This window comes from Megalobrama amblycephala, linkage group LG9 (assembly GCF_018812025.1).
Source record: "Megalobrama amblycephala isolate DHTTF-2021 linkage group LG9, ASM1881202v1, whole genome shotgun sequence".
Classification (NCBI taxonomy): domain Eukaryota; kingdom Metazoa; phylum Chordata; class Actinopteri; order Cypriniformes; family Xenocyprididae; genus Megalobrama; species Megalobrama amblycephala.
Window position 1 is genome coordinate 35,206,461 of NC_063052.1, and position 20,674 is coordinate 35,227,134.

The window sequence follows — 20,674 nt, forward strand, 5'->3', positions numbered from 1 at the left end:
AGATAGATAGATAGATAGATAGATAGATAGATAGATAGATAGATAGATAGATAGATAGATAGATAGATAGATAGATATGCATATTGCACATGTGTAAATAAAAAAAACAAATCTATATAGTCAAGTCTTTTTTTTTTTCAAAACACCTTTACATAAAACCATGATGTTAATGTTTATAATATCTTAATATTTCCAGACCTTATAGTTGTATTTAACACATTAGAGCTGGACAATAATACAGTTTACATTTATAGAATCAGAGTTTCCTGCAGGTAAAGCCTTGTCAGGTTATTTGGACATCCATTCACAAAATGTGCTACTAACTTCTAAATAAAACTAAATTAACACCGCAGACATCAGAGCGGAGCTGAAAATGAATCTCTGTGTTGCAATTTACACCTTTCATCCGGTGAGAATTTCTCAAGTGCCTTCGCCAGCTCTAAATAAAAGCTCTTTATTTGGCATTCTTGATTTGTCTTCACAAACGTCGTCAAAAATAGCCGCCGAACACATACCTCAAATAGCTTATTTCACACTGCTCCGTTCAGACAACACAACCCCTGCTGACACGAGAGCTCTGGCAAATGAAACTTGACAAAATACTAATTAACCAACAACATCACTTTCTTTTCCTCACCGTCTCTTTCAGCCTGTTTCAGTCTTCTACTCATAATTTTTTTCTGTCCTGAGATCCTGTCAATAAACTTCTAAACTTGGGGAAAATGTAGTATAGTGAGGTAAGGGACAGTTTGTTCTTAAAAACAACAAATTAAAGAATAAAATAATCCAGGTATTCCATTTATGTTTAGGAAAGAAAAATTACACACACAATTTTTCTCTCTACCCAATCTAATATCTCTTCAGTTCTATACAGGTGCTGGTCATATAATTAGACTATCATCAGAAAGTTGATTTATTTCACTAATTCCATTCAAAAAGTGAAACTTGTATATTATATTCATTCATTACACAAAGACTGATATATTTCAAATGTTTATTTCTTTTCATTTTGATGATTATAACTGACAACTAAGGAAAATCCCAAATTCAGTATCTCAGAAAATTAGAATATTACTTAAGACCAATACAAAGAAAGGATTTTTAGAAATCTTGGCCAACTGAAAAGTATGAACATGAAAAGTATGAGCATGTACAGCACTCAATACTTAGTTGGGGCTCCTTTTGCCTGAATTACTGCAGCAATGCGGCATGGCATGGAGTCGATCAGTCTGTGGCACTGCTCAGGTGTTATGAGAGCCCAGGTTGCTCTGATAGTGGCCTTCAGCTCTTCTGCATTGTTGGGTCTGGCATATCGCATCTTCCTCTTCACAATACCCCATAGATTTTCTATGGGGTTAAGGTCAGGCGAGTTTGCTGGCCAATTAAGAACAGGGATACCATGGTCCTTAAACCAGGTACTGGTAGCTTTGGCACTGTGTGCAGGTGCCAAGTCCTGTTGGAAAATGAAATCTGCATCTCCATAAAGTTGGTCAGCAGTAGGAAGCATGAAGTGCTCTAAAACTTCTGGTATATGGCTGCGTTGACCTTGGACCTCAGAAAACACAGTGGACCAACACCAGCAGATGACATGGCACCCCAAACCATCACTGACTGTGGAAACTTTGCACTGGACCTCAAGCAACGTGGATTGTGTGCCTCTCCTCTCTTCCTCCAGACTCTGGGACCCTGATTTCCAAAGGAAATTCAAAATTTACTTTCATCAGAGAACATAACTTTGGACCACTCAGCGGCAGTTCAGTTCTTTTTGTCTTTAGACGCTTCTGACACTGTCTGTTGTTCAAGAGTGGCTTGACACAAGGAATGCGACGGCTGAAACCCATGTCTTGCATACGTCTGTGCGTAGTGGTTCTTGAAGCACTGACTCCAGCTGCAGTCCACTCTTTGTGAATCTCCCCCACATTTTTGAATGGGTTTTGTTTCACAATCCTCTCCAGGGTGCGGTAATCCCTATTGCTTGTACACTTTTTTCTACCACATCTTTTCCTTCCCTTCGCCTCTCTATTAATGTGCTTGGACACAGAGCTCTGTGAACAGCCAGCCTCTTTTGCAATTACCTTTCGGGTCTTGCCCTCCTTGTGCAAGGTGTCAATGGTCGTCTTTTGGACAACTGTCAAGTCAGCAGTCTTCCCCATGATTGTGTAGCCACAGAACTAGACTGAGAGACCATTTAAAGGCCTTTGCAGGTGTTTTGAGTTAATTAGCTGATTAGAGTGTGGCACCAGGTGTCTTCAATATTGAACCTTTTCACAATATTCAAATTTTCTGAGATACTGAATTTGGGATTTTCCTTAGTTGTCAGTTATAATCATCAAAATTAAAAGAAATAAACATTTGAAATATATCAGTCTGTGTGTAATGAATGAATATAATATACAAGTTTCACTTTTTGAATGGAATTAGTGAAATAAATCAACTTTTTGATGACATTCTAATTATATGACCAGCACCTGTATTTCGTTATCGCTTCCATCTAGATTTTGGAAGAATGTATCTGCCATATATGTAAATGTTTCTCCACCTCTTTCTCTCTCTATCTGCATTAATCACTTCGTAACAAGCATCCACCTGTTGTCTGTAGGCAGAGCAATTGTTTACTACAAAGCTGTGCCTTGAATAAAACATCCCCATCTTTTCTTCTAATATCATTCTGTCAGGAACTGAAAAAGACGGTACCCCTCATGTGCTAACTTAAAAAAAACTCAGAATCTCCTGCTCTGTTATCCCGTCAAGAGTCCAGATTGGCACTGATCAATGTCAAGCAGACATGTTTAAATCAGACGCCTTCGTTCTGTAAAGTGTCTTTGTGCTGAGGGCGTTCCTAACAACCGCTGCTAGCAGGAAATCATTCAACATTTTACAGTAGTGTATAACAGGGCAGGCGGCAATCTGACTGAACTGTATTTTTGGACATGATTTCAGTGATAAAATCAAGAAAAGCCTCAGGAGGCTGACTGTAACTGTAAGTCTCTTCACCTCTCAGATGGCACACAGTTTTAATTCAGGTGGACTGAGCAGCTCTCCTCCATCAAAGATCAATTATTTCAACAGCGGGATGCTTACTGCAATTCAGATGAACACAGAGGGGCATTTCTGGAAAGTCAACACTAGCTACGTTTACATGTTTCAATTAGAATGAAATCATTTTGACTGATGAATCTGAACATAGTAGATTCAGATCTGCAAGAACTGTACTGTATTGGTATGAAACAGCTTCACAAACAGTCTTTTCAACCACACAGTATTATTATTTCTGTGTCACAATCATTCAGATTATCACAGAAGTATTGAGATAAAAAGAAAGTTTATAGTTCGGATATAAACTCTGATATCTATGGTAGTAATCAAAATAGAGCAAATCGCCTTTTGAAAGTAACTTGATGCTTTAAGGATTAGTTCACATTCAAATTAAAATTTCCTGATAATTTACTCACCCCCATGTCATCCAAGATGTTCATGTCCTTCTCTCTTCAGTCGAAAAGAAATTAAGGTTTTTGATGAAAACATTGCAGGATTTTTCTCCATATAGTGGACTTCAATGGGCACCAAACGGTTGAAGATCAAAATTACAGTTTCAGTGCAGCTTCAAAGCATTCTACACGATCCCAGACGAGGAATAAGGGTCTTATCTAGAGAAACCATTGCTCATTTTCAAAAAAAAAAAAAAAAAAAAAATGTAAAAATATATACAGTACAGTCCAAAAGTTTGGAACCACTACGATTTTTAATGTTTTTAAAATAAGTTTCGTCTGCTCACCAAGGCTACATTTATTTAATTAAAAATACAGTAAAAAACAGTAATATTGTGAAATATTATTACAATTTAAAATAACTGTGTACTATTTAAATATATTTGACAAAGTAATTTATTCCTGTGATGCAAAGCTGAATTTTCAGCATCATTACTCCAGTCTTCAGTGTCACATGATCCTTCAGAAATCATTCTAATATGCTGATTTGCTGCTCAAGAAACATTTATGATTATTTTCAATGTTGAAAACAGTTGTGTACTTTTTTTTTTTTTTTCAGGATTCCTTGATGAATAGAAAGTTCAAAAGAACAGCATTTATCTGAAATACAAAGCTTCTGTAGCATTATACACTACCGTTCAAAAGTTTGGGGTCAGTAAGAATTTTTATTTTTATTTTTTGAAAAGAAATTAAAGAAATGAATACTTTTATTCAGCAAGGATGCATTAAATCAATCAAAAGTGGCAGTAAAGACATTTATAATGTTACAAAAGATTAGATTTCAGATAAACACTGTTCTTTTGAACTTTCTATTCATCAAATAATCCTGAAAAAAAATATTGTACACAAATATTTTGTACAATTGTACACATTAAATGTTTCTTGAGCAGCAGATCAGCATATTAGAATGATTTCTGAAGGATCATGTGACACTGAAGACTGGAGTAATGATGCTGAAAATTCAGCTTTGCCATCACAGGAATAAATTACTTTGTGAAATATATTCAAATAGAAAACAGTTATTTTAAATTGTAATAATATTTCACAATATTACTGTTTTTACTGTATTTTTAATTCAGATGAAACTTCTTTTAAAAACATAAAAAACTTAGTGGTTCCATACTTTTGGACTGTACTGTACGTTTTAACCATAAATGCACATCTTGAACTAGCTCTCTTCTTCTTCTTCTTCTTCTTCTTCTTCTTCTTCTTCTCTATTAGAATTCCGGCAGTGTAGACACTACTAAGTGTATTATGGCCCTCCACAGGTCAAAGTTTGAAGTAATTGTTATATACTTGCACTAGCATATTGTATATGACAATTTAGTTCAAACTTTGGATGACATGGGGGTGAGTAAATTATCAGTAAATTTTAATTTGAAAGTGAACTAATCCTTTAAAGATCCTTTAAAGTACCAATTACAATATGACACCAGTAGGTGGCGACAAGTGACTGTTAACGTCACCATGAAATCAAAAAAGTTTTTTGACCTTAGGTATGGATATGTTAGCTGCTTTCTAAATGGTGAATGGCACATAGTGCACTATATAAGGGATAGGGAACGATTAAGACAGTGTAAATATGCTTTCCATTGACGCGAATGAAGTTTGGTTTCACATTAGTGTCACGCGAACCGCCGCAGAGCGCACACAGTCTGTTCCGGTCCAGAGACATGAGAGCACAGAGCGGATCATATGCGCAAGTCGGCACAGAACACAAAACGTATTGGACCCATTTGAATTTTCCACAGAATGCTATGTTTAAAGCGATATGGAGGAGAAACGGTTAGAGATTAGAAGGAAACTAAAGCTTTACGGAGCTCAATGGCTCTGGCAGAGCAGTGATATAAAAAAAACAATATTGGCTATCACAAAAAAGGGGAGGGAGCTGTTCGATATGTCCCGCCCTGTCTTCCTGTTTCAATGGAAATTACGTCAACACATTGAAAAATGCTGCGCATTCCAAGGCACTTCAGCAGGCCTCATTCATTCAAAAAAACTGTTTAAAAACGCTGATTCATCCAGTAATGAAGCAAGGCTTTATGATTGAGTCATTGAATCATTCATTTAACCTGTTTTTTATTTTAAATAATTAAAAATTAATTAAAATGTTTTTAAAAAAATAAAAATAAAATAGACTGCAGCAATTAACATTTAGTCAGAACCTATAGTAAAAGAAGTTATTTTGTTTAGTTGTCTATTCAGAATCACGGGAGAATCGTCTCGATGTAGAAAAAAAAAAAAAAAATTAAATGTAGACTAAATTTGAGCTTAAATAAGACTAAATTTGAGCTGTAAGCCGGAGCGAGTGATATTCTTAAAACCCCAGGGACTTGCAGTGATAAAACAATGTAAAATCATTCATTTTCAATAAGAAATGGCAACTTTCAGTAATATAAGATATAAGGACAGGATGTGTTTGTTTTCTGCGACTTTTAAAGTTTGACTTTAAGCAACTACCAATGAGAGTGAAGAAGTCATGTGATCCATCTCCCGTTTTGGGCCTAAAAGAAGGCCCAAAATTCCATTAAAGTCCTGAAAACAGATCACATAGCTCGTTAAACAAAATAAGTAATTGGTTTGGCTCTCAGAGGAGTGCAGAAATGGGTTTTATCCAAACATAGGGAGCCATTGTTCCTCTGACACTGTGTTGAAAACAGCGTTCGACCAATGCCTGAGCTCAGCCGAAGGAACTCTGGATTTGTTCTGTCTGGTAGGAAATGATAAGCTTGACAGAGCTCAATACCCAAGAGCTGCAGGCCCAACCGTGTGTGTGTGTGTGAGAGAGAGAGAGACAGGATTACAGCACACCTCTGTGGGGACAGGAAGCTGTGAAGTGGACCATGGCTGAACAACAAAAAAACAACATCAATCTCTTTTCAAAGACACAGAGGCTTTCAGAAAAATCCAGGTAACACACACTCACACACAAACCCACATGCATACACACACAAGCATATACATCTTTAAACATAACCAGTGTTTGTGACACTAAAAGTAGTGACACTTCTAACCAAAACACATTTTCAGTATCTAGCTGTTCTTGTAAAAGTCATTTATATTTAACATTGTGGTGAAGCAAGACAATATGCGAAACTGCTAAATAAAGATCTTTTTTTTTAATCATTTTGATTCAGACAAATTCGCTAATGAACCACTGAACCTAGTTTGAACCCGGTTTGAAAAAAGATCAACTACTAGTTCAACTAGAAAAAAAAATTACTATAGAAATTTCCAGGGTATTTCCATTATTTGATATTTTATTAAATCCCAACCCTGTAAAATAGTTTTAACATTAGGCAATAATCAAATGTGCCTCTCTGAAGTAGCACTGCAAAATCTGAATCATTATGATGAACTTCAAGTTCAATAATTTCATCATCAAGAAAAAAATAAAAAAATAAAGTAAATATAAATCTCAATACTGTTCCCAAAACAGTCAACATCTTCATTATATCTTTTGTAAATTGTAGTTATACACCTTTTTTCATTAGTTGTAGTTTATTAATTATTATTATTATTTTTAATTAATAATTATCAATTTAATTCACTATAATTAATATATTAATATAAAGTATACACTATAATTAAAATATTTTATAGTAAAAATAAAATCTATCTTTTTATTTGATATAATCTCTGAGTGTGGTCAAATTAAACATATATTTCACTCTTAAGGAGTTTCAATATTGTACGTTTTGTTAGAAACTTTATTACTATTTAGCAGTGATGGGAATAACGGCGTTATAAATAACGCGCGTTACTAACGCCGTTACTTTTTGCAGTAACGAGTAATCAAACGAATTACTTTTTCTCCTGTTACAACGGCGTTAGCGTTACTGACAAAAAAAATGCCGCGTTACTATAATTGAGCTCACTGAAGCGGTTTTCATCCGAGTAAGCTCTCTCTCAGCCATAGGACCTGCAAAGTTTTTTTTCTCTGGTGTGTGCTGCGGTTAGTCATACACAAATATAATAATATATATATATATATATATATATATATATATATATATATATATATATATATATATATATATATATATATATATATATTTTAAACTGATAATAATGTATGATGCGCTGTGTGTGTGCGAGCTCAAACCAGAATACCCTTTTTGATGCTTGATCGAAAATATGTGAAATGAGTTTTTTTCTAGTCGACTAGTAGTTGTTCATTTAAGGAGACATTTTAATTGTTTATTAATAAAGTAATGTTTTCTGAATCAATGTCGGCTGCAAAGATGAAGTTGACATTGCTGATCATCTGCTCATATGGACGCGCCTAGAGAGATGACGCACATTTCATTCGGATTAGGCTAGCCTATATAATCAGAGTAGCTTCTTTCTTTTCGTGTTTAATTACTTCATTTTCGTTAAAGTAGATATTTCAAGCATTCTATAGATATATTTCTCATGTCTGCAAGGCAAGCAGCCTCTGAGTTTCGGTTCATTTAGCCTATAAGACGCGCTCCAGTTCACGCGCCAGTGATCGCGCCCGCGCCTCCATGTCATGATTTTATTGTCTGCTATATTTGCTTGTTATATATTAAATCCAAGCAATTGGTTGATAAAACATTGATTAAAATTAAGATACAATTTTTACAAAACGAAATTCACTTTAAAGAGAGGCTTTCTATAAAACAAAACTTAATGAAGTGTTTAAAATCATGTCTGACCCACTCCATGTCTCCCGATATATTTGCGCATCTTATGATGCATCTTACTCACGCTGTTCACTTTTCATAATCGAATAAATGGATTTAAAACATAACATAGGACTATTTAAACATAAATATGAAACTACGTTTTCTTTAATGGCTACCAACACAGTACAGAGAAATTTCATGTCGTGAGCAAGAGCGGATCATGAGTCAGGAATCGCATCAAGAATAATTTATTCTTAGACTTATATGTAATATTGGGGGCATTCAATTTATTTGGCATATTTTTATTTTTATTTTTTTTTAAAGTAACGCAATAGTTACTTTCCCTGGTAATTAGTTACTTTAATAATGATGTAACTCAGTTACTAACTCCGTTACTATTTGTGAGAAGTAACTAGTAACTATAACTAATTACTTTTTAAAGTAACGTGCCCAACACTGCTATTTAGCCTACTATTACTACAACTACATTTACATTTGAGGGTTTTTTTTTTTCTTTTTTCAAAAGAGTAACTTGACTGTAATTTAACTACTTTACTTTGAACACCCTGGTGAACTGCACTTTTAAAGTAGCTTCCTCAACCATGCATTCAACATTCACACAAAGGCTTCTAAGGGAATAAAGAAAATACGTCATTGTGCAGAGAGAGTGATGACCCTCTAAAAAGAGCATGATTGAAAGTATAATATGACGATTCCATAAAATACAGGCCTGAAAATACAATCACAAGTCGTCAAGCCTCAGCAGAATCCATCTACGTAAACGCACTCTAGTGAACATTTTATATTTATGATCTCTTTCTTTTCATCTCTTGTCTTTTAGATGAGTACCGTCTGTTTTTCTGAATCTCTCTAGGTACATGATGGGTGTCTGAATAGGCTGACAGCATCTACTGTACTACGGGCTTTTGTTCTTGCTTGTTTTGATACGTTTGAGGGCTACATTTCTGAAAAAAATGTCTTCACAAATTTTGTAAAACCAACTAAAGGAACAAAAACAGGTTCATAAATGGTCCAAAAAAATCATTAATTAAAATAAAATGCCCCTGTTGTCCTTTTCCGAATATTACCTAATGTTACTTTTTGAATATTAATATAGTTGTTTGTGAATGTAAAAGGTCTGCAAAGTTTTAAAGATTAAAGTCCACAACAAAAAAAGTTATACTTTGACCCGCCCTCAAACACTGTAGTTTTAACCGAGGCCTGAAAGTGTTTGGTTTATGTTTTCGACATGTTGAGAAGACGCTGTTTTCAGCGCTGCGAATCCGCTTTTCATGCACTTCAAAAGTATGAGGACTCTGGCTCAAATTGATACAGTAAAAAACGATGCCATTGTTATTGCTTGTATCACTGTGTATCAAGTGCTGAGGAAGATCCAGAGTTGAAATTCAGACATGGTAATGAGCGTTTTGTTTCCGACACGTGCTGTAAGTGGTTGTAGCGATGTACGGTTATTAATCAATTTATGGATGAAATATGAATATCATAATTCAGAAAGCTTTATGACGTTCATATATCGACCCAACGGGGAATTAAACATATATGGTGAATTAACTACAACGAATTATAATCAATCACATATATGATTAGTTCTGGTTTAATAATTATGTGGAAAACTATCAGTTCGTCCACCGAAACGGAAAATTATCCACAGATTATCACGACAGAAATGTTATTCTCGGGCCGGGAGACTAACTTTCTATCATAGCCTCCAAATATAGAGCAAGGATATTAGAATCAAAACGTTAAAGTGACCCGGTTGTTGCTAAAATGAGCAAGTGAACAAAAAAGCATGGATATAATGAGTTTAATATACGAAACGGGTAATACACAGGTTATACGGCTAAATGGACACAAGTAAATACAAATACATAAAAAGTAGAAGGAGAGGCAGAAACGAAAGAGATGATCAAAGCAGGTCAAATTGCAACAATTCACCTTTAAGAGCCAGCAAGGAAACTCAGTATTTAAAATCGTAAAAACGTTATACTTGCATAGGTTAGTCAGGGTTAGGGCTGCACGATTTGGGGAAAATGTCATATTGCGATTATTGAGGTCAATATTGCGATTGCGATTTGCGATAGCGATATAATAAACAAATAGTATCATGAGTCATCTTGCTTGGTTCTCAATGAAAATACACACACAGATTACTGATAATGCTGAAATGTGTATTTCTCAACTCAAACTAGCAACAACAACAAATGCACAGCGTTTTCAAATTAAAATGAAATTAAATAACATCTTTGTATTACTGCAAACTTGTTATAATCCCATTTAAGATATTTGTTTCTTTACTAATCTGTAGTGGTTCAACGGATCACAAAATTCACGGTTCGGATCACATCACGGTTATGACGTCACGGATCAGATCATTTTTCAGATCAGCACAAAAAAAAAAAAATTGGATGGGGTAACTTAACTTTGCATTTATTACTTAGCCCACTTAAACTATTCTGATACCACAGCATAAACTACTAGCCTAAATAATACATTATTAAAGGCAAGTGAACAGTCTGTAAAAAGAACAAATACTGTACACCAATTACAACAAGCATAGATAAATACAACATAAAGTTACAAATAAAGTATAAGGTCTAACTGTAGTATTAATTTTCATGCACAGAAATGTAATAATTAAATGTAAAATGACACTGTTCATTGTATAAATTCAATATAGATTAATCTTTGTTAAAGCTGTGTTTTGTTGTTTGATTTACATGACAGACAACAGCAGGTATTTATAGGTTGCTGTCACTTTAAGAGTAAGACATGCACGCACACATCAGATAGATACACGTCCGAATTCTCACCTCGTTCAATTAAGATATAACCGAATGTGTTTACGAGCATACTTGCTGAGAGGGGTATTTTGACTGACATAATGCGTGTATGTGACCATCCAAGTGCACTGAAGACGCGAAAGAGAAATCAATTTGGAGTTCGCGAGCTATAACGCGCTCTCTCTCTCTCTCTCTCTCTCTCTCTCTCTCTCTCTCTCTCTCTCTCTGTGCGCGCGAGCCTTGTATGTATGTGCGTCATGTGCGCACCGATAACAGCGCTGCGTGCGATACCGAATTAAATCTTCTAGCGCTGGAATGGTTTTATATCTATTTAATGTGTAAACTATCAAGACAAAACATGTTCAAATGATATCCTTTCACTCTATTGCGGTTAAACTTTCAATTGATCCGCGAATCACATGCGTCCCGAACCGTGGGCCTTGAATCAACCACTACTAATCTGGGTTTATAATCTTATAGCCAAAATATCGCCATATAACTCTCCGCTGCACACTGGAAAAAAGTTATGACATGACCATGCGCGCCACACATGCCACTGCCTAAACTGAAACTAACTGGTCTTCTTTTTATTAGCGGTGTATAAAATGGACAAACAGCTCTCAGATAATGGGTTGTTGTGTCCACACATGTATTTATTTAATTTATTTATTAACTTATTATTATTATTATTTTATTTCATAAAATCGCAGCATTTTGCGTCATATAATCGCACAAGCTTGACATCGCGATTGCGATTGCGATATGATTAATCGTGCAGCTCTAGTCAGGGTGCTTGGAGTTTCGGAGCGCTCGGTTTGATAGTTGCTTCTTCTTCCGGAGGTTGTTTCGGCGAAGTTTCAAACGAAGGTTTAACTGTTGTAATATGACCGGAAAATAAAGAAGAGAGTCCGTCTTGACGGCAGGAACTCGTGCAGAAAACTTGTGCCCCCAAAAGACGCGTGTCATGGTGTTTTAAAGACAACAGACCAGAACTCCTTCTTGATAACGTCCTCCAATGCTAGCGTTGCAATTTGGCGGGTTTCCACATTCCTTTGTCCTGTCTCCCGAATAAATTTATGGTATGTTGAATCAGTGCATTTTCTTCATAGTGTTATTAAACATTGAACGATGCATTTGACAGAAATGTAACGTACATCAGTGAATAGCTCGGATTCACAGCTTTACGGAGAAATCAAACTCGACAGGTGTCTCTCGTCATATAAAGAAGATACCCTTTACACTCTATTACTACAGTTTCACATGAAAACTAACCTACTACAGTCAATTCTACAATTCTACACTAGTAACACATACATGCAGCGAGCACTACAATGGCAGATACATTCATATTTGTAGGTATAATGTTTGTGCATACAGTCTCTATGTAGGGGAGCCGTGTGTGTGTGTGTGTGTGTGTGTCTGTGGGTGTGTGCGTGTATTTTCCTTTTATGACCGTTTGGAATTTGGACCTGGTCCCTAGAAACCCGATCCGTGGTGTTGCACCCCCTTTGAAGTCGCGGAGGAGAGGTTAGGGGACTTATCGAAACAGTCACAAAAAGAGTCTCGCGATCCATTAGTGTCTGCCGGGCCGGAATCGATGTAAGATTTACAAACCAAAGTTCCGTGAATTGAGGCTTAAACACAGTTTATGGTGGGACCTGCTCATCCTTGAGACTGTGCAGACCCTACAGTGGTCAACCAATCACAATAGACTGAGCCATCTGACCAATCAGAGCAGAGTAGCTCACGGAAAGACGGGGTTTAGAGAGACAGAATCCTCGATCGAACCGTTTCAGACACTGTGCAAAATGTGTAAAATTAGTGTTTTTCAACCTTGGATGCATGTAAACCTATTGTCAGAGACCTCCAAAACAAAATTAGAAACTTTTAGAACAGCGTAACTGGGCCACTTTAAAATCCTAAAATGCCAAATGAGCCAAAAACCTCAATAGGAGGTATTAAAAACTTTGGGTGAAAAGGTTTGAGGGCATTTGTGCATGCACCCCATGTCTTACCCTGGTCCGAGAGGAAGTCCAGCATGGTCTGTAGCAGGAAAGAGAGATGTCTGACAGACAGACCTGGGTTCCCCATACGACGAGACGCATAAACCAGCTCATGAAGCAACCGCAACTGTACTGCCGCCCATCCACGATGGGTCCCTACAAACAGAGAGAAGGAGAAAGCATTTAAACACGCACAAAACAACACTCTGAAGTTCATGGTAGTTATGGTTCCTTGCAACAACAACAACAAAAAACGTCTTCACGTCCTCTTTAACTGATGAAATATAACGTGACAGGAGGGTCAAACTCGGTCAAGTTTGTTTGTACACACAGCATCTTCTTCTGCTCAAATTGTCAAAGAGGCGTCATAAAATTTACACTCCTAAATTACATGATACAACAGCTGAGTTACAAAACTCATCCATCAAGCCACTAACACGGCCGTCACAGGACAGAGAGAGAGAGGTGAAGCTGATCCGTGCCGCTCCTGAAGAATGTGGCAGCAGCTCAGGAATGATTGTGAGGATTTATCACTCCACACAGTTCTGCCGCTCACATGACCGTCTGTTTCACACTCACCTTTCACTCAATTCATGCAAATCCAAACTAAGCTTTACAGTAGAGAGAGTGTCTAAAAAAAAGGACAAGAAACTGCAACATTTCTGCTGACGCTTTTTTATCAAGAAACAGTAATCAACAATCTCCGAAACTCCAAGAACAGCACACTACAATACTACAAAAGTCTATACGGATGGGATACAATGGTAACCTACTGCATATGTCAGAATGTGAAATATAGACACTACTTTATATTCCACAACACAATGAGCTCAAACAAGAAGCAATCGTAATTCTTAACTTCTCTTTGTTCACTATAAGTGTAAGGCATATTTAGATAAGAACTTCCAAGATGAGAACTGGGTGCAACTCGCTTAATTAAACACGCAATTTAATGAGATCTCCTGCCGTACATCCACAATGACAGATGCATCTTTATTTGCATACCACCATGTCCTAAATGGCATATGAGATTATAGTGTTTTATGGAGACACAAATTTTAAAATAAAACTAAATTTATTAAAAAAATACATCTGATCCACAAATGAGGAAGCAATTTTATTTTAAATGTGGTATATTAAAAGAAAAGTGTACTATGGTTTTAAATAATTCAATCATCAGGTCCCAGATCTTTAACCATTACAACACATCACCCCATAAAAATGAGACTATTTACTAACAGCTGCTACACATTAAGCAGCCGTCTATTAAAAACAGCCACTTCACTCCCTCTTCAACTAGAAATAATACATCCCGCTGCAGTTCAGGGATCATAACGGCTGGTGCCAACAGGCCGTTGAGACTCCAGGAAGCGGTTTACAGCACTCCAGGGTCTGCTGAAGTTCTATGTTCGGTCTTTGTGTTTTCACTGGACTTTCTAGATCCCTGCGCACAATGGTTGAGCTAAACGCAATCAATCAGAGGTTGATGATATATTCTCTCTGTGCGTAAAGAGAGCTGAGCTCAAGAACTCCCAGGCCAATTAAAAACCCATTTTCTCTTCTCTCTCTGCACTCCATGGTGTCTCTATTGACCCGTGTCCTCTTCTCTCTTTCACTTAAAGCTTCAGTAAGCCAGGGTCACCACCAGCTTCAGCTGGCATACGCCCTCCTGCTCTCAATGGCATCACAGATTCAATGCAAAAACCACACATCATCAGCTGATTTGCCTGAAATAAATACAGAACTAAGATATAAGAATAAACATATCTGAATGAGGGAATGGCTGTGTCTGCATTCAGACAGCATTCATAAATCTTGCTTTAAGTCAACGGGAAATCAAAACTGGCTCTCTATTTATTTCCTTAATAAATTCTGCAGGTCTTATTGTGCAAGATTCATCATTGCACATTATTCAAATCTTCTATCAAAATGTAATAACATTCTCTTGCCTCTCAAAATAATGTTTCTGCTGACAGAACCAATACTTTGAGGCAAGGGGAAAATAATATTAACTAACCAACCAACCAAGCCAAACTAACAGCCATGATGCTAGGCTGCTATATGTGGTTGCCAAATTGTTGCTAAGCACTTGCTAATGTGTTCGCAATGGTTTTAGAGCATTGCTGTGTGGTTTCTAGGGGTTTCTGGGTGGTTGCCACAGCATTGCTATGCACTTGCTAAGGTGTTCTAAATGGTTTTTAGAGAATTTCTATGTGGTAGGGGATTCTGAGTGGTTGACAAGGCGTTGCTATGCACTAGCTAAGGTGTTCTCAATGGTTTTTAGAGCATGTGGTTGCTATGGGTTTCTGTCTAGTTGCCAAGGTGTTGCTATGCCTTTGCTAAGGTGTTCTAAATAGATTTTAGTGCATTGCTATGTGGTTTCTAGGGGTTTCTGGGTGGTTGCCACGGCACTGCTATGCACTTGCTAAGGTGTTCTAAATGGTTTTTAGAGCATGTGGTTGCTATGGTGTTTCTGTGTGGTTGCCAAGGTGTTGTTATGCACTTGCTAAGGCGTTCTAAAATGTTCTTTTAGAGCATGTGGTTGCTATGGGTTTCTGTGTAGTTGCCATGGTGTTGCTATGCCTTTGCTAAGGTGTTCTAAATAGATTTTAGTGCATTGCTATGTGGTTTCTGGGGGTTTCTGGGTGGTTGCCACGGCACTGCTATGCACTTGCTAAGGTGTTCTAAATGGTTTTTAGAGCATGTGGTTTCTATGGTGTTTCTGTGTGGTTGCCAAGGTGTTGCTATGCACTTGCTAAGGTGTTCTAAATGTTCTTTTAGAGCATGTGGTAACTATGGGTTTCTGTCTAGTTGCCAAGGTGTTGCTATGCCTTTGCTAAGGTGTTCTAAATAGATTTTAGTGCATTGCTATGTGGTTTCTAGGGGTTTCTGGGTGGTTGCCAGACTTGCCACGGCACTGCTATGCACTTGCTAAGGTGTTCTAAATGGTTTTTAGAGCATTGCTATGTGGTTTCAGTGGGTTTCTGGATGGTTGCCAAGGCATTTCTATGCACTTGCTAAGGTGTTTTAAATGTTTTTTAAAGAATTGCTATGTGGTATGAGTTTCTGAGTGGTTGCCAAGGCATTTCTATGCACGTGCTAGGGTGTTCTAAATGGTTTTTAGAGCATGTGGTTGCTATGGGTTTCTGGGTGGTTGCCAAGGCATTGCTATGCACTTGCTAAGGTGTTCTAAATGGTATTTAGAGCATTGCTATGTGGTTGCTAGGGGTTTATGGACGGTTACTTACTGTTAAGTCAAAAAAGCTCTTTGCCAATTCTCTGATATTCTGGTCTCTAGACATGACGAGGCCACAATGCGAAAATTGCAAAAATGATTTAACATAAGAGCACACAAACCACATGATTTGAAGAATTATTTTGAACCAAAATCTTGATAAAATTATATAATTATTATTATTATTATTTTTATACATTATAATATTTTAGACATTATTATATTAAATATTCTGTTCTGAAATGTGTCGCATTATGGAAGTTAAATGTGTTGAGAATTACATTTTTATGTCATCTTCAAAGAATATGAATAATGATTTTCTCTTCCCACTTTGCAGGATTCTGAACGTTATAGACAGACCCTCAGGCAGTATTTGCTAAATCTAAACGTCTTTATTATTCCATGCATGTGTGCGAGTCAGGCAGGAGGTTGAGAGGATTTCATATTAAAGAGAATATAGTTAAGGACCCTAAAGTAATGCACCTCAGAGTCTGACATCACAGCTCAGGGTCAGATCTCCTCTCGGTGCTGTTTTCCAACACAAAGAGCAGACGGAATAAATATCACCCCTGAGAAGAGCCCTTCAAAACACACAACACTTTTCTGTAAGCATACAAAGAGGGACAAGGTTACTTCAATGCTGCCTGGTCAGATTACAAATCAACCTAAGCCCGTTTATGAGTCAGAGGTATTTAAAGAAAAATGAGCAATTTAAACTATTCATATTCTGCTCTTGTATTGCGAAAGACGTCAGTAAACAGAGGTAAAACAGGTCGAGAGGACAACTATGAAATAAAGCACAGTAATAGCATGCATTTACTAAACAAATGACAACATTAACCTAATTAAAAGAGCAACCATGAAAGGGGGGGATGATGTCATTATCCAGGTTCAAAAACCTTGAGACACTGGCACGTACACCACTTGCACCATAATGCATGCAGGCTGCATTTCTATTCCAGACTCGCATGCTCATTACTTCTTTGTTTATTGTCAACAGGAGTCTGTCTTAAGTAGGCCTGAGGACATGGAGGTGGATGATGCCTTTCAGGTGAAATAGACACTGAAACTCATTCAAACCTCCCGACTTCTGGTCGACTGATATGGGTTTTTGAATGTCTGATGGTGATATAAATATCTAGAGAGCACGGTGACAAATGCTAGATAGTTTTGATCAAGATCACAACTTGTTTTCATGTGATTTTGATACAGTTTTGCTGTGATTTATATATATATATATATATATATATATATATATAAAATTATTCAGACACTAGATGTAATTTTTAATATATTTTTACTAGTGGGTGCAGGACACTATAGTTCATTTATGTAAGTGAGAATAGCAAAATAAAGTAAACTGTGACATATTATACCCAAAAATTTTTCTTACAGTGGATACCAGTAAAATTGATAAAAATTTGGGACAAAAATTATTCAGGCACGTTGACCTGACCATGTTTTGCTTAAGTGTTATCTGACATAATTAAGATTATTTTTTTCTGACACAGTTTAACTCTGAGATCTTACCATTTTATTATCATTTTTTTTAAACTATAGTGAATAACTGTAATAATGAATGAAATGTTCAAGGTGTCTGAATAAATTTTGGTTTGACTGTACATGTATATATATACAGTGTTGTTCAAAAGTTTGGGATCAGTACGATTTTTTTAATGTTTTTGAAAAAAAGTCTCTTATGCTCACCCAGGCTGAATTTATTTAATCAAAAATACAGTAAAAACAGTATTATTGGGAAATTTTATTACAATTTAAAATAATAGTTTTCTGTTTGAATATATCTCAAAATGTATTTTATTTCTGTGATCAAAGCTGATTTTTCATCATCATTACTCCAGTCTTCAGTGTCACATGATCCTTCAGAAATCATTCTAATATGCTGATCTGCTGCTCAAGAAACATTTATTAATATAATCAATGTTAAAAACAGCTGTGTACAAACTTAACTAAAACTAAGACTATTCAAATTAAATTCCGTTAATTGAAATTAATCTGTAATAAAATAATTATTAGATTGAAAAACTTAATTTATTTCAAGGCAATATTTCTCTTTAAAAAAAAAAAAAACTTTTTTTTTTTTCAAAGTTTAAGTTGATGTACTTGATGTGCTGGTGCTTTCTGTAATGTTGGACAGTGTTTTTACCCACTGGTGGAACTTCAGACACACGGTCCTTCAAACCATCTTTAAAATCCACCATACAATGTCTGTGAATCACTATTTTTGAAAAAGTCAATAAATTCACCTGAAGGAAAGTCTCCATGTACTGATAAACTGAGAAACACCTGTACTCCAACCAGTCTTCAGAAACCACACAGAACATAATAAAACATTTGAGTTACACTTAATTTTAAGGTGTTTTTGTTACACTGTAATTATACATTCAAGTACTGAGTAATATTAAACGACAACATGTACTTACTATAGGGTTAGGATTAGGGTTTGAATTGGTTTAGGTTTAGTTCCTAGTTAGCATAGTTATTATTATAGTAACTACATGTAACATATGTAACAATGACACTAAAATAAATTGTTACCAACATTTGTAATATGGGTTAAAAAGCCATAAAACAATCATTTTAACAGTATAACTTTGACAGCCATATACAGAAACATCTCGTGTTACCTTTGCTGAAGTCTTTGGGGTCCAGAGAGAGGCTGTATCCCGGCAGGGTCTCCAGAAGGAGTTTGTAACAGGCTTTCCAGCCCGGCTCAGGGATGGTGGGAGCAACACACTGCATGGCGGCGACGCGTTTGAAGAACGCCGATTTACGGTGGAAGCCGATGAGCTCGTAGAGCTCCGACAGGACGCTGTAACGCTGGATCTTCTCCTCTTCTGACAGCTGAATAAAGACAGACAAACCCTGAAGGACCATTCCTCATAGAGCAACTTGACTGACTTGTTGCAGTTTTACAGTACTCACCTGGCCAAGATTGATGTAAACAGCATTCTGCAGGAATTCAGACGCCTCCATAGCTCGTTTCTGAATGGCCAACACTCTGACGGCCTTAATACAGGCCTCCAGCTCAATCACTCCAGCACTCTTATACTGAAAGACAGACAACAAGATTTTCATTTTAATGAGTTATGAGCTGTCAATTTCAATCTGTTAATTTAGTGCATTAATTATTTATTTAAAAAAAATAATTATAAAAAATAAATTAATGCTATTAATCACGGCCTGGCCCACACATATATTCCATTTGAGCAATTCTAGCTTAATAAAAAAATAAAAAAGAAAAAGAAAACATTTTAATAAATAAATTTAATAGTATATATTTTTTATTTATTTATTAAATGTAATATTTTATAAAATATTATTAAATTATACATTTTATTAAATATTATTTTATAATATTTCATTTTATAATCATATATTTAAATATTATTTTAATACAATAATAAATAAATAGCAAATAAGGTTTTATGCATGCTTATTCACACGTTAAAATATAATTTCATATTGCAAAAAAAAATAATAATAAATAAATAAATAAATAAATAAATATCACACTCTGAGACCATAAAGATGATAACTTGCAATACAGATGTTCACTGATGAAAATATAAATACAAAAAAAATAAATACAAAAAAAACCTGACACTCATTTAATAAATTTAACCATGTATTTATTTATTAAATCAATTTTTTAATACAGTAAGAAATGAGGTTTCGCACATAATATAAATAGCCAGATCATGCTGACATTTCAGTCAAGCTGCTATACATGTTTTGGCTTATTCACTTGTTAAAATATAATTTCAGATTGTAAAAACTGCACTCTGAGACCATATGGATAATAAATAGCAATACAGAAACTCACTGACTAAAATATAAAGAAAAGACCTGAGGGTCAGAGAAAGGTCATGCTCTACGTCAATCTCACTTGTGCCTGTGTTCAGGATGTGTCATCATTTTTGAAAATCAAAACTCAGCAGTGGACAGCGGCACAAAATTCTCTGTTCAAATCTATGAATTTACAAGGCTGCAGTGTCCCCTGCTGGCTGCTGGCAGAACAGCTGATGTGGCAGAATTGAGCAGCTGGACTGAATGAGCGGCTCCGTTCACAAGACTGGGGTCAAATACTTGACTTTACATGAACCAGGATCAGTGAGTTTAAAATGCACCACACAAAGACATTTTAATTCCAGAATCCAGACCATCTCTAGGGGCTACTTGCTGTGAGATGCACATCAGCAGATCCATTTTGGGTGAAACACCTACATAAAAATGAGCCGGCACGGTTTTCAGAACGAGAGCTGATGAATAATGAAAAAGAACTTGAGAGAGTTTAATAAAACAATATCCCACGAGAAGCTGCATGTTAAAGTGGTTTTTCCACAGTTAAAAGAGCGTTGTTAGGCACGGCACGAAGATATGTGCACTTAAAACTCCCTTAACTGGGGTAAAATCACTATAACACAAGGCTTTGAAAGAGTTGTTATGGCTAAGATACACATGTTTAATAAATAATCAC

General features: G+C 36.0%; 1 protein-coding gene across 2 annotated transcripts in view; it reads right to left on the minus strand.

The window, feature by feature from the left end:
• The window catches only part of trappc9 (trafficking protein particle complex subunit 9), a 258,472-nt gene that overhangs the window by 225,869 nt on the left and 11,929 nt on the right, over positions 1–20,674 (minus strand). For both annotated transcript variants that reach the window (XM_048203094.1, XM_048203092.1), the window contains 3 exons: positions 19,120–19,245; positions 18,822–19,038; positions 12,954–13,097 (listed from right to left, as the gene is read on the minus strand). In XM_048203094.1, coding sequence (XP_048059051.1) covers positions 12,954–13,097; positions 18,822–19,038; positions 19,120–19,245 — 487 coding nt within the window. The remainder of the gene's footprint in view (positions 1–12,953; positions 13,098–18,821; positions 19,039–19,119; positions 19,246–20,674) is intronic.